Source organism: Lathyrus oleraceus, chromosome 5, assembly GCF_024323335.1.
Source record: "Lathyrus oleraceus cultivar Zhongwan6 chromosome 5, CAAS_Psat_ZW6_1.0, whole genome shotgun sequence".
In the NCBI taxonomy this organism is placed as follows: domain Eukaryota; kingdom Viridiplantae; phylum Streptophyta; class Magnoliopsida; order Fabales; family Fabaceae; genus Lathyrus; species Lathyrus oleraceus.
The window spans coordinates 95,841,484-95,856,290 of record NC_066583.1 but is presented as its reverse complement, the minus strand read 5'-3'; the positions used below and the strand labels follow the sequence as shown (position 1 = coordinate 95,856,290).

The window sequence follows — 14,807 nt, the reverse complement described above, 5'->3', positions numbered from 1 at the left end:
CATTACTTTAAACTTGAATATTTATTTTCATTGAAACAACGGATAGAGATAAACTAACTGTTAATTTCATTTGATTGAACAATGAGATTTACTCTATCAAACTCTAAGTTTTTTTTTCATTTATAAACTTTACAATTCTTTCATCTACTACCAAACAAAAAAAAAGTTGATACCCTTTAACACGATCGAGATATCCATTCAAAAATCAACGGCTTGTTTTTGGATCCGTTTTCTTTTGTAAGTGATTATAATTCAAGCTCTAAGTTTATTTTTCATTTATAAATTTTACAATTCTTTCATCTCCTACATAACAAAAAAAAAGTTAATACCCTTTAACACGATCGGAATATCCATTGAAAAATCAACGACTTGTTTTTGGATCCGTTTTCTTTTATAAGGGATTATAATTCAAGCTCTAAGTTTTTTTCTTTTCATTTATAGACTTTACAATTCTTTCATCTCCTACCCAAAAAAAAAATTGATACCCTATCCATTGAAAAATCAACAGTTATTTTTGGATCCATTTTCTTTTGTAAGGGATTATAATTCTTTACTTATGTTGTAAAACCCCTAAAATTGTAATAAATTGTAACAAATTGGAACTTATTTGTAAGTAAAACCCCTAGTAACATTAATTTATTTTCCGCTTTTTAAATAATGGTAGTAATATAACCACACCGACAGAAAATGAAGTAATTTAATATAAAATTACTAACATGAGATGAGTATAGTTTCCTAATTGAAACGTACTTTCTTCCTTATAATAATCTCATAATAAAACTTCCAGAAACTTTAAGAAGCATCTACCTTGAGCTGCCATAGACCCACTCGTTTGGTGGATTTTCAACACAGAAACAGACATAATAACAACACAGATCTATCTTCATTGTTCTGTTTCCTCTGAAACAGTAACAATGCCTAAAACTTTAACTGTCTGGTTTCTTTTCTTCATCTTTTCCTTCTTTCTTGCCGCTTCTACGGGCTCTACTGCTGCTACTCAAAGTAAGTCTTGAACAAGTTCTTTTTTTTATTTTTATCTACTGGTTTCGATTCCAGATTTGGAATCTTGCTGTTACTGAATTTCATCTGTTATAGAATCGCTTTCTAAAAATGTGATTTTAATACCTTTACTGTTAATCTTTGTGATCTGTTTCATTGTTTGCTCCTTATGTCGTTGATTGCGTCTTTGACATTTTAATTTGAAATGAAATGAGTTCTTACAATGCCAGCATTTCACCGTAAATCTGCCATCTGTGACTAGATCTTAATTGCTGGATGAAAATAGTTTCAATTTTCAATATTCTTGAATCTTGGTTGTTATAGAAGTTTGTTACAATTTAGTTGTAAGTTAGTTATTAACTTATGGTAATTAGTTAGCTGTAGGAAGAGTAATAAATCACTAAAAACCCACCATAAGGTTCTGGGTTCCAATCAGGATCACGTTTTTCAACTTAACAATATCGATTTTTCTCTGTTGAGATATGAGATATGATTTGCGGAATTTTTGTAGTTGTATTTATTTACATAGTATATGGTTAAATTTCTTTTATGGCATTAACTAGTATATATATATATATATATATATATATATATACTCACTTGTGTGTTTTCTAAGTTAACATTTGTGTGGCATTATGAAAACAACTATGCAGCCAAAGTTACAAATAACCCTGCAGACAAGTTAGTAGCTGTGATTAATGATAACAGAACTGCTCATAAGGATTCATCGCTATTTGACAATCCGGGGCTTGCATGTCTCGCTCTACAATACATTAAAGCATACCAGGGTGATTGCGGTGCTGTTGGTGGACCTGATGCCAAAAAGCCTCCAGAGTCTCAATTTGTTGAAGTCTTTGCTCCAACCTGTGGTGTTAAGGCGACAACTCTTGCCCCTATAACCGGTCGTTTCTTGGGGTGCCAGACTAAGTATGTCCATGCGCCAGAGGCGTTCTCAGAAATCTTGATAAGAAACCAGAAAAGCTTGGACCTCTTATACAGTAAGAACCACACTCAGGTGGGTGCTGCTGTTACAGGTACTGATGGAGGGTCTCCTTATTTCTGGTGTGTGTTGTTTGGTAATGGAAAACCTAATAGCACCTTTGCTTTTGAGGGTGGTGTGGCTAAAGCAACAAAACCAGGTTGCTATAGTGGAGCTAATGATGAATGCAGTGGTGCTCATGATTGGTCACCAGTCAATGTGATGTGGATATTTGCTGCCTCAGTTTCAATTGCAATGGGTTTTGCTTTTCCATTATGATCATGAATTGTACGGATTTTCATTTGATTTATGTGCCTTCATTGTCATCACAAAAGAGGCTTTGTCTCAGCTATTCTTTTTGTTCTTCTTTCCATTGGTTTTGATTTTGTTATTTATTGAGATGCTCATGCCAATTGTATTTCTATCTTTGAAGTTTACCTATGAAATGTGTGATATTGTCTCTTGTAAATTTCTTGTCTAGGAATTCAAGTTTTGCTTTCAGTGTTTTACTATTCGAATTCAAGAATTCAAGATGCATGAATCCATTTGGACATTCTGCAAAATTTATTTAACAATCACATTTTAGTACTTTAGCCAAATTCTATCAAAATTTGATAAGATATTTACTTCTCCCTACATTGAGATAACAAGATAACTATCCATTTCTTCACAAAATATGGTACAAAAAGAGATTCTTACCCATATAAAATACCTCACAGAGCAGTTTGAGCATCACATGACCTTACAAAGATGATTTCCACTTCAAAATAAGAATAAGAACAGTAATAGTCAAAAAAATACTACCTGAAGAACCGCATACTCTATGAATCCAGTATCGATCAAACACAGCAAAGCTCTGGTCTAAGTAAGCTGATAAAGCTATGCACATAATCAATAAAAAGAGCAGCAAAGGCAACCAGACAGAAACGTTTATTGGTTGTTCATCATCTTCCAAATCATTGTCACTCTCTGGCTTGCGCTCCATATAAAGAGGAGAAGCCACAGCTAGAACCACCAAACCTATGGTGGCTAGTCTCTCATATATTGAAAATCTGCCTCCTCTTTTGCAAGCTTCAAGTTCCATTCACTATGCTATGATTTATGAGTGACCTTGGTTCTCTCCCTGTGGGATAGCTAATGCTTATTTGTTTTTGGCAGAAATGAATATGGTGGAACTGTTGGGAAAAAACCACCACCATAATGTTAATAGGGTGATTGGAATCCTACTTTTTCAAAGCAAAGTAGTAAGGACTAGAAATCACATGCATGTTTCTGAAAGGCTACTTCAGTTACTTTTTTATACTTGTTAGTTGTTACAATGCACGGATATGATTATGAATCAGATTCCCTACTCACAAATCATAATATTCTGCTCCTGCTCAAATATCATCTGGAATCTGATGCTGTCTGTTTCTGCTATGGACGTGCATGCGAAATTAATTCATGTAAAGAAATACAGTGTCTTCGGACAGGGTTCTTTTACAATGAGCAATTCACTTTAAAGAGTAAAGTAAATAATACCAATGCTTGATATCATATCTCCGTGCATAACAAATCATGTGTAATTGCAAAATCTAGCTTATATAAGAGGGTGAAAAAAATTGTGTATCAGCAGTTGAACAGTAGGAGGATCCAAGGCGAAAAGAAAAGGTATTGATATGATTATAATAAATTCAGAGCTTTTGACAAAAAAAATCATAGGAATGCAGGTTCGAAAATTGTGTTGCCTAGAACTATGATAGCTGAAGTTACAACAGAAACCTATTTAAATAAATAAACAGGCAGAGGTACAAACGAAAACATTATGATATTCTAATTTGCAGTAGCGGAGGTCTTTGACCCGATCCCTTGAAGCCGCCTCACCCATTTGTTCTGTGAAGAAGTAACATCGGTAGACTGTAATCTTGTTTCAGGACCTTGTTTAGATTGTTCTGTGATTGGAAGCTCAGCAGGGAGTGCTGCAGCAGTGCTGGTGAAGGCATTCAGGACAAGGAATGCTAGAATGGGAGAGAGATCCAATCCTCCAATAGGCGGAATAAGCCCACGGAATACGTTCAGATACGGGTCACATACGGTGCTGAATTAAACAAAAAAATCATTTTATTCAACACTCAGAAATTAGATCATATCATCATATGCATAAGAGATGAAATAACAGAATCAAATGTTTTGGTAATTTAAGGTAACTTATTATACTCTTCTACTAGCACGCCGCTACTCAAGTACTCTCTAATGGAAACGGAAACGGATTCCCTCAGTCAAAAAGCGACTACAACAATATTTCAGCATCCGATTCCGGTCATTGCTTTACAATGTTCTCAATTTATTTACTGAGCTTAAAATCTAAATCATCTATTTTCAATCAAACAGCTTCCAAATCATTGACAATAGGGTTCTCTGACTGCAGAAAATCCGGTCCCTCTCTAATAGCATCTGGTCCACAATCCAAAACCTTCCATTGGGGTTCTGGAGTAGATCATTCACGCTCATTTTGACCCTTCTCAACCTAAATTAAACACCTCATAAATAATAAGCACTATTTTTCTATCTGAGAATAGATTCCCCTAATAAACTCAAATCCTTACATTTCATCAACAAAGTATCATTTAAATGCACTCTTATCCCTTTGGAACATAAGCTTTAGAGTTTATATTGATTCTTTGTGTTCCCATAAGAAACTCCCTCCAACCAAACAACCAAACTTTCAACCAAACTTTATCTCATTAAGTGGGGTCAGTTACATGGATCAACTTTCGCCGTAATGTTCGATCATGTTTCTATTCAACTTTCGCCATAATGTTCGATCATGTTTCTATTCAACTTTCGCCATAATGTTCGATCAACTTCTCTTATAGTTTTTTTAGGTCTTCCTCTACTTCTAAGTGTTTGACTCCTCTTCATCTGATTTACTCTCATTAACATAGAACCTATAGGACTTCTCTCCCCATACCCAAACAACCTAAGCCTATTTTCCACCCTCTTTCTACTACTGGTGCTACAATTTTTTATACAAAATATAACTCAAAGCTCTAAAGCATATTTAACCAATCAATATATAGATCCATTTCATAATTGGCACATTATGACTAACGAATGAATAAAAGAATGGGTAATTCACCTGAGAGGAGCAACGATAGCAGGAGGAGCATTGGGAAACCAGGTAAGAACAAGCCTACAAACAATGACAGTATTGTAAAGGTTCAAGAAATTTTGAAGTCCATTAGCCACCACTAACCCAGCCACTGAATCTCCAGGTAAAACAGCCGCGAAATTGTGATGACTATTCACCAACCTCCTATTCCTGTAGTTACTGCACCTAATCTGATAAACCACAAAAAAAAAAAATTAGAACTCCCACTACCGTATACATAACCAAATTACAAAAATTAGTACTAGTAATAGGATATTTATTACCTGGAAGCATGTGTCATGGAATTGAGAGGAAAGAGAGATTAGTTTGTTTAAGATAGGGTTTTGAGAAGCGAGAGAGTGGAGAAACTTGGAACATTGATGAAATGTGGTGGAAATGGATGTGGGGAGTTGGGGAGTGGGGAGTTTGAAGAGTGGGAGTGCGATTAGAAATGGTGATTGGGGATTTGTTGAATGAAAGGTGATGATGCTGTTGTTGGTTTCTGAGTCGGTAGCATTCAGAGCCATTGTATGGAGCTGAAACAGGATAACCCCAGGCCAGGCTATGGGTCCTGCGATAAGATAACTATCTAAACAAGATAATGCAGATAGGAGTATAGTATATTCGCCCAACGCCCACCCACAAACTACGAGTTGTTTTTTTATTAAACAGAATTAACCTCGATTCTTTTGATTAAAACAATTTCATTTTTAGACCCTCCTATATTTATATACAATCAAAACTCTCTCTCTCTCTTTTCTTTTCTTTTTCATTTTCATTTTTAGAAAATTTAATTCCTAAATATCAAAATTTTAAAATGCAAGGTTTAAGTCTTTAAAGCTATTGATTATACAGTTAGGGTAATATTAACATATGTTATAAGGATTTCTAAGGCCTTAAATAAATAATTTTTTATTGGAAATTGTATATTGAATTTATTAAATATATATAAAATTAATTTTTGTAATTTTAGTTTTTCAAGATGAATTTTTTATTTGTAAATTTTTAACTGAGATACTAGTGTGTTAGCATTACTCATACAATTTCTCAAAAACTATTTTTAATAGGTTTGAGTCTTTATTTTAAGGATATCACTTCTCAACTTCAATCTAGTTTTATTTTGGAGCATAACATCCACAATAGTATTATTGTGACTCAAGAAATGCTTCATTTTATGTATACAATTAAATGTAAGAATATGTTATATTAGACTAATTCGGGAAAGTGTATGATCGACTTAATTTAAAGTATTTCATTGAAAATTTTCTCAAAAAACATAATTTATTATTTCTTCCGTATAGGGATGGCAATTGACAGGATTTGAACAAGTACTATAGTATCAATCCTCATATCCGCGATTTGAAAAAATTCATGTGTCCAAACCCAAACTCGCTTGGATGCCAAAGTTAACACTCATATTCGTGCTCTATGGATATGTAAGTACCCATACCCGTACTCGTGACCCGCATTCCTATTAAAAATAAATAGATCAATTATAAAATATCATATAATTTTAAATTTTTAAAAACATTAAAAAGTTTTCAAACAATTTATTATTGAAATAAATGAACACTTATATTAAATACGTAATGGTAACATTGATATACGTTTTATAATTGATATATATATATTTTTATATAATAATATAAACTAAAATATATAAATATAAATATAAATACATAAATATATAGTGTGCGGGTATGGGGCGGGATGGGTACCAAGGTGCTCATGCCTGCACCCGTACCCGCTTATTTTTATAGATAATTATCCGAGCTCATGTCTGTATCCATTTTTGTGGGTTTTTATCATAACCATTATGGGTAAATTTGTGGGTGCCCATTGGGGATGAGTCAAATTGTCATCCCTACCCCCATCTCATTAAAAAATAATATGTATTTTTTTTCTATTTCTCAAAATAATTATCTCTTTACGATATTAATGTAAAAAAAATATTATTCTATTATGATATCTTTGTTTATTAATTTTCATTTTATTCAACTACTCTTTTAACTACGATTAATAAGTGTATTCTAGTAAATGATATTAGTTTTATCATCAAAACCAACATATCTAATCATTTTTTGAAAAACCGTACATTGTTCAAATATGAAATTTTTTATGAGACGGAGGGAGGAGTATATTTCATCTCTATCTATAAAGTTATTTGAAGGGAGGGTAAAAATATATTTTTTGGATCATGGTAACGAGTGCTTTAAATAAAGAAAATATTCTTTAGAAAAGTCAAATATTTCAATTTTTGATGTATTACGTACACGGAATTTCAAAAAAAATAACTTTTTTAAACTCTTAAAGAGTGTCTCTGAGACACTCATTAGCATTTCACTGTTATTTTTATTCCCTCAAGAGGGAGAAAGCAATGAGATCATATGTTTATTTATTTATTTATCATTTGTATGAAGAGGCTTTCATACATTATTGTTGAACAGGTTCAAATTGTTGGTGCACAAGATGAAGAATATGAAGATGGAAGAAGAGAGAGAAGAAAGGGAATAACAAACTTCTATTGCTCTTGCAAAATGGTTACAACAAATGGTTGCACACACATACTGCTACACAATCTGCATTTATTGCTACTACTACTCAGTGGATATAACTGTTGACAACTACAGTACTATATATACACAAATAATAATGTCACGTATGTGAAAATACTAAAATACTAAGTTACCTTTCAACATCATCCCTTAATTCATGATTTAACTAATCAAAATTAATAACACCAATTTCATCCATCAAGTGGAGAAACTGATCATTCTTGATCGCTTTCTTTAGAACATCTACCAGCTGCTTTTGAGTGCTATAGTGCATAACTTCTAGCACTCCATTATGAACCTGACTTCTCAGAAAATGAAACTTAGTCTCAATATGCTTGCTTTTCCAATGCAACATTGGGTTCTTGACAAGATTGATTGCAGACTTGATATCAATTATCAACTTCAGAGGCTTGTTTATCTTGATCTTCAGATCCTGCAGTAAAATCATAAGCCAAACAGTTTGTCATGCAGCCACATCACCTGCAATATATTTTGCTTCACAAGTTTACAAAGCAATAACTAGTTGCTTCTTGGAACACCAAGAAATATGACTTACCACATGTTTAAACAAACATCTAGAAGTACTTCTTATGTCAACTCTGTCTCCACACCAATCAAAATCTGAGTAACATATCAGTTTTGAATTAGCCTTATCTCCAGAAGGGAACAAAACTCCATACTTCAAAGTCCCTTTTATATACCTCAAAATCATGACAGCAGCTTGGTAATGAGATCACTTTAGTTTACTTATAAACCTACTAACCATTCCAACTGCATAACAAATGCCAGGTCTAGTATTACCTGTCATACGGTGAACTGGACCTTATTGGATTTGTAATCGCAATGTCGCGGTTAGCAAGAGTCGCCACCGACTTTTCTTTTATCCCTTAAGGAAAGGTGGAAAAGAACAGGAAAGACCTTAATTTTAAATTCTTAGGTTCGGGAGGTACTTTATACAAAGGGAAGGTATTAGCACCCTTTGTATCCATGGTTATCCATGGGCTCTTAATTGCTCAATCATTTATGTTTTCTAGGTTTGAAAAAGTGGTTGAGAAATGTGTGAAAAATGTTTTGAAAATGAGAATTTAACTTTGTAATGATTCTTGCATGAATGTATACAAAGTGGTTATCTCGTTTGGTTTTTCGAAAGTAGTTTAGGAAAATATAACTCGGCAATGATCCTAGTGCGGATGTATGCTAAGTGGTGATTTTCCAAAAGATGTTTGAAAGGTGTGGGGTGTGAAAAGCATTTTTCTAGTATGAATGAGCAATTAAGGTTATACCTGTCCGAGGTCTTTCTGGGCATTTCCCATCCTTATGAGGGTAAAACTGTCCTTACTATTGAGAAGTAAGTAGTTTTATCCTGGGGATGTAGAAGGGTCATCGTAGGGTCATCGATAGGTCATTGAAGGCAACAATTATGAGGATACCTTAGCATTCGAAGGGACTGTCATCATTTAACCGTAGGCTACACCGAAGGGTCATCGAGGGACAAAATCATATTTTAGAAGGCAACATCCGAGGGACTATGATGATTTAACCGGAGGGTCATTGCCAAGTGTATCCCCACATTCGCGGGACATGACCATAATATTGTAATTGTGGGGTAATGAAGAGAGGTCCAATATCATTTATTTAAAGTCCCTATTTTAAGTTCATTAGGTAATTATGGTGAATTTCCACATTAAAACCAACACATTAAAATCAATCAATACATTAAAAATCGACACATTAAAATTAATTAGTAATCAATATGAATCTTCACATTAAAGTGAAGTAATTTGGAATCCATCTCCACGAAAGTCTCTCACACGTAAGGGTACCTAGCCGGCCACTTCATTGGGGATATGGAAGCTTTTACATCATTCAACGCACGGGTTAGAGCATAAGGATAAAATATGATTTGATTAATACCATAAAATGCCATAAAATGCACATAACAGTTACGAGTTCAGGCCAAATGATGCAACAATAATGAAATACACATAAAATGGAACAGCAAAGGGACAAAGCAGCCACTGTCCCGTTCGCTTCTGCCTCGCCTAGCGAAGGCTCAGCGAAGGCTCGCTGCAGGCTCGCCTAGCGATGAGCTAGCGAGCGACCACGGGTTTGGAATTTCAGAACAGTATGACTCCAGCATGTTACATATCTTATCACATTCAATTACAGAAATAACATGGCCCAATATTTATGATGTTCAGGCACATTCGAGCTCGCATGCAAAGTATGATCCCATATCCAAAAATTCAATATATCATGATGTATTATGCATTTAGAGATTATGAAATGGAAACATAAAACGGTAATGATACACAAACCTGTTTGCAACCTAGTGATAATGCTGAATTGACGGATCCCGGTTGGTGTCGGATTGATTTGGGCGGCGGTAACTCCGGTGCGGATACGTGGCCGTCAAGGTTCCCGTGCTAGGGTTTCCGTCCGTATTCCTCTGCTTTTTCGTGTTGTTTCTCCGTTTTCCTGTGTGGTTTTCGTTACTGAAGAGCTGATACTTATAGTAGTAGTGGTGGTGACCTAATGGGCTTAAAATGAGGTCCAAAATTTCAGATTTTCGCAAGCTTCGCTAGGCGAAGGAATTGCTCGCCTAGCGAGCAAGCTAGTTCTGGGCTTTTTTCTGGATCTGATGCTTCGCTGGGCGAGTGACATGATGAAATGTTCGCTAGGCGAAGGGACTGCTCGCCTAGCGAGCAAGCTATTTTGGGCCGCCTGTGGATTGGGCCTGTTGTGAGTGGGCTTTTGTCCATTTGATATTAGTGCCTTGCAGAACAAGTCAGAGGGTCTTGGAAAATGTTTGGTAATGCCAACGGGCAAATTTTGGGGTATGACAGCTGCCCCTGTTCAATATTCTCGAACCGAGAGAGTAGAATGGCATGTGTCGTTCGTGGTCTGGAGGTGAAAGATTATTGAACACTAGAATGCCCCGAAAATTTGCGCTTGTCCATCAGTCTTGACGGAGATGGGCTTAAAGATGCCATCCAAGAAACTTGCTGAGGAGATTTCCAGATTGTGTCGTACGTTAGACGACATCTAGAGACATGGGTGTCACATCGGGTCATACATCAGACCGTATAGTGAACCCTCCATTATGCTGTTGACTTCGTTGGGGAGTCAAAGTATGCTATACTGCTGGGGATAAGGGATCAGAATGGATCATACGTTAGACCGTGTCTGAATACCAGAGTGAGCTGTTCATTAGGCGGATGACTTTGCTGGGGATGAAAGATCAGAATGGATCGTACGCTAGATCGTATCTGAGTTGCAGAATGAGCCGTTCGTTAGGCTGAATCTGCTGAAAAGGGAGTAGTCGTATACCAGACCACCATTCAGGAATGTACCTGTCCGAAGGTAGCACCTGAGAAAGGGAGTAGCCGTATACTCGACTACCATTCAGGAATGTACCTGTCCGAAGGTAGCACCTGAGAAAGGGAGTAGCCGTATACTCGACTACCATTCAGGAATGTACTTGTCCGAAGGTAGCACCTGAGAAAGGGAGTAGCCGTATACTAGACTACCATTCAGGAATGTACCTGTCCGAAGGTAGCACCTGAGAAAGGGAGTAGCCGTATACTAGACTACCATTCAGGAATGTACCTGTCCGAAGGTAGCACCTGAGAAAGGGAGTAGCCGTATACTCGACTACCATTCAGGAATGTACCTGTCCGAAGGTAGCACCTGAGAAAGGGAGTAGCCGTATACTCGACTACCATTCAGGAATGTACCTGTCCGAAGGTAGCACCTGAGAAGATGGAGTAGCCGTATACTCGACTACCATTTAGGAATGTACCTGTCCGAAGGTAGCACCTGAGAAGATGGAGTAGCCGTATACTCGACTACCATTCAGGAATGTACCTGTCCGAAGGTAGCACCTGAGAAGATGGAGGTTTAACTTGGTCGTACATTAAACCATACTTGAGTTGTTGAAGATCAGACTGGATCGTACGTTAGATCGTATTTGAGTTGAAAGAGTCATATGTTGGGCTGAATCAGAATGAACCGTACGTTAGGCTGTATCTGATACTGTTTGTTGTATTTGCAGCGAATATCTGAGGTGGGCTTAGAGATGCCACCATTGGGAGAACGTCAGAATGAATGTTGACATGGAGTATATCTGAAAGATGTAGTTGAATCCTGAATGTAATTGATACAGATGTCTGTCCGAATGGACCTTTGTGTTGATTGTATCAAGAGGATAATTAACCTGAAAAATAACGTTAGTTTCATGCAATGTCATGATGCATGAGATGTTTTGTGCCTGCGAACCTGGTATGCATGAAATGGTGTAAAGTGTATGATGCGGAATGAAGCAAATGTGAGCGTTGTATGCAGGTATGTAGTATGAAATGATGTAATGAATGAATGCATTAGGTGTCTGAAACATTCTTCCAGGGGACACTACTGGGGAGATAGATCTCAGTCTGCTGGTCGGAGACATTGGTATTGATGGCCCTTCCTTAGCTGGGGATTTGGGTTCTGTCCAACGGGGCCTGGCTGGGGATAGAAGGGGTGACCTTTCGGTAGGGCGGTGCCGACCTCTTCTGAGGAATAATTGGTGTTGCCGGGGAATCGAATTAGTAACAGCCTCCTTGGAAAGCGTGGTTAGACCTTCTCCTCGATCCTGAAGTCGTGTAGTAATTGCTGTTGCTATTTTAGGCATGCATTGGTCATATTCAAATGCACATATTAATTCAAATTAAATCAATGGACGTTTACGCAAACAAAACAGAAAAGGTAAAAACAAAAGCATCTTTTTGGAACTGAAATTGTATTGATGTTGAAAGAGGGCCTCTAAATAGGCAATTTGAGTACAAGGAGACGGAAATCCTAGTAAGAGGAAATTGTCAAGAAAAAGAGAAAGCTATGCAGAAGAAGTCCTATTGATTTTAATTCCACTACTGTCATTATGTCTTCAAGCATCTCATCTCCTGCTGTCGGATAGAAGTGATTGGCTTGTTCAGTCCCTTGAACTTGGATGAAGCGGAGCGAGAACGGGACATAGTCATACGCTTTAATCCCTAACTTTTGCCTGGACCGCCTTTTCAGGTTTTCAGTCCACCGGGATACCCTTTTTTGCCCAAGCCGCCTTTTCAGGTTTTCGACCTGCCGGGTGTACATTTTTATATGTTTATCCCTAATTTTTGCCCGAACCCTTTTGGTTCGCCGGGATGCCCTTGCTTTTGCCTAGGTACGTCGACCTAGCGGGTCTCTTTTATGCGTAGTATTTTTTAACTATGTCTGCGTTCACGGGATGCGGGAAGTCTTCGCCATCCATTGTAGCAAGTATCATGGCTCTACCAGAGAATACCTTCTTAACTACAAATGGCCCTTCGTATGTGGGAGTCCATTTGCCTCTGGGATCACCTTGGGGTAGAATGATACGCTTGATCACCAAGTCACCAATTTGATACACCTGTCTCTTGACCTTTTTGTTAAATGCCTGGGTCATGCGCTTCTGATATATCTGCCCATGACAAACAGCCGCAAGTCTCTTTTCATCAATCAAATTTATCTGATCGAGTCGTGTCTGAATCCATTCATCTTCATCTAAGCCCGCCTCTTTCATGATTCTTAGAGAGGGAATCTGGACTTCCACTGGTAAAACGGCTTCCGTTCCATAGACTAAAGAGAAAGGAGTTGCCCCTGTCGAAGTGCGTACTGAAGTGCGATAACCGTGAAGGGAAAACGGTAACATCTCATGCCAGTCTTTGTACGTTACCGTCATCTTTTGTATGATCTTCTTAATATTCTTATTAGCAGCTTCTACAGCGCCATTCATCTTTGGTCGGTACGGAGAAGAGTTGTGGTGCTTTACGTTGAACTGCGTGCAGAGTTCAGTAATCATCTTGTTGTTCAAATTAGTGCCATTGTCGGTGATAATCCTTTCAGGGATGCCATATCGACAAATAAGACTATTCTTGATGAACCGTGCCACCACATTCTTGGTGACAGAAGCAAATGAAGCTGCCTCTACCCACTTTGTAAAGTAATCAATAGCGACAAGGATGAAGCGATGTCCATTAGAAGCAGTAGGTTTAATCTCTCCAATCATATCAATGCCCCACATTGCAAAGGGCCAAGGTGCCGTCAACACGTTCAATGGAGCAGGAGGCACATGTACTTTATCCGCATAGATCTGACACTTGTGGCAGGTTCTGGAGTGATGGTGGCAATCAGCTTCCATGGTAGACCAATAATACCCGGATCTCAGAATCTTCTTGGCCATCATATGTCCATTAGAATGAGTCCCAAAAATACCGTCATGCATGTCTCCCATAATTCTTTCTGCTTCCTTTCTATCCACACAGCGAAGCAGAGTCGAATCATGATTACGTTTGTATAATACTCCGTTACTCAGAAAGAATTTAGCGGAGAACTTCCTCAGGAATTTTCTGTCATTGATGGATGCCCCTTCAGGGTATTCCTGAGCTTCTAAATATCTTCTTACGTCGTGGAACCAAGGTTTTTCCTGTACTCCCTCAGTGTTAAGTTCATAACAGTATGCTGGTTCATCTAGTCGCTCAATGGTGATCCTGGGAGCTTCATTGTCCCATCTGACTCTGAACATAGATGACATGGTAGCTAATGCGTCTGCCAACTGATTCTCTTCTCGTGGAATATGTTCAAATGTAATCTCTTCAAAGTATGGGATTAATGTCATTACCTGTTCTCGATAAGGGATGAGATTTGGATGTTTAGTATCCCATTCTCCTTTGATTTGACTGATTACCAAGGCCGAATCTCCGTATACGCTCAAAAACTTGATTCGCCAATCTATAGCAGCTTTGAGTCCAAAAATACATGCTTCATACTCAGCCATATTATTGGTACAATGAAAACATAGTCTAGCCGTGAAAGGCGTATGGTAACCCTCGGGAGAAATGAGTACAACCCCAACACCATGGCCCAATGCATTAGAAGATCCATCAAAGACCATAGTCCATCGGGATCCCCATTCGGGTCCTTCATCTGGTTTAGGTTTTCCATTATCAGTAACAAGCATGACATCCTCATCTGGGAACTCAAAATTCATAGATTGGTAATCATCCGCCGCTTGATGAGCCAAATGATCAGCCAGCACACTTCCTTTGATTGCTTTCTGGGTAGTGTACTGGATATCGTACTCTGTTAA

General features: G+C 37.5%; 3 protein-coding genes across 4 annotated transcripts; 1 reads left to right on the top strand and 2 right to left on the bottom strand.

Moving 5' to 3' along the window:
- Positions 1-687: 687 nt before the first annotated feature.
- On the top strand, positions 688-2,487 carry LOC127087867 (uncharacterized). Its single transcript, XM_051028787.1, has 2 exons — positions 688-1,002; positions 1,653-2,487. Exons 1-2 carry the CDS (start codon positions 915-917, stop codon positions 2,255-2,257), a joined length of 693 nt encoding a protein of 230 aa, XP_050884744.1. The 5' UTR covers positions 688-914; the 3' UTR covers positions 2,258-2,487.
- Positions 1,841-3,415, bottom strand: LOC127087868 (uncharacterized). Of its 2 annotated transcripts, none has more exons than XM_051028788.1 (2): positions 2,783-3,415; positions 1,841-2,533 (listed from the first exon to the last, which is right to left on the bottom strand). In XM_051028788.1, the coding sequence occupies exons 1-2, from the start codon at positions 3,060-3,062 to the stop codon at positions 2,400-2,402; spliced, it is 414 nt and encodes a 137-aa protein (XP_050884745.1). In that variant the 5' UTR covers positions 3,063-3,415; the 3' UTR covers positions 1,841-2,399. The 2 variants fall into 2 exon arrangements, with proteins under 2 accessions (XP_050884745.1, XP_050884746.1); XM_051028789.1 differs by having other exon boundaries at positions 2,413-2,533; positions 2,678-3,415.
- Positions 3,416-3,618: 203 nt separating this feature from the next.
- On the bottom strand, positions 3,619-5,827 carry LOC127087866 (ylmG homolog protein 2, chloroplastic). The gene is made up of 3 exons (XM_051028786.1): positions 5,393-5,827; positions 5,097-5,299; positions 3,619-4,055 (listed from the first exon to the last, which is right to left on the bottom strand). The coding sequence occupies exons 1-3, from the start codon at positions 5,633-5,635 to the stop codon at positions 3,791-3,793; spliced, it is 711 nt and encodes a 236-aa protein (XP_050884743.1). The 5' UTR covers positions 5,636-5,827; the 3' UTR covers positions 3,619-3,790.
- Between the last annotated feature and the right edge of the window lie 8,980 nt (positions 5,828-14,807).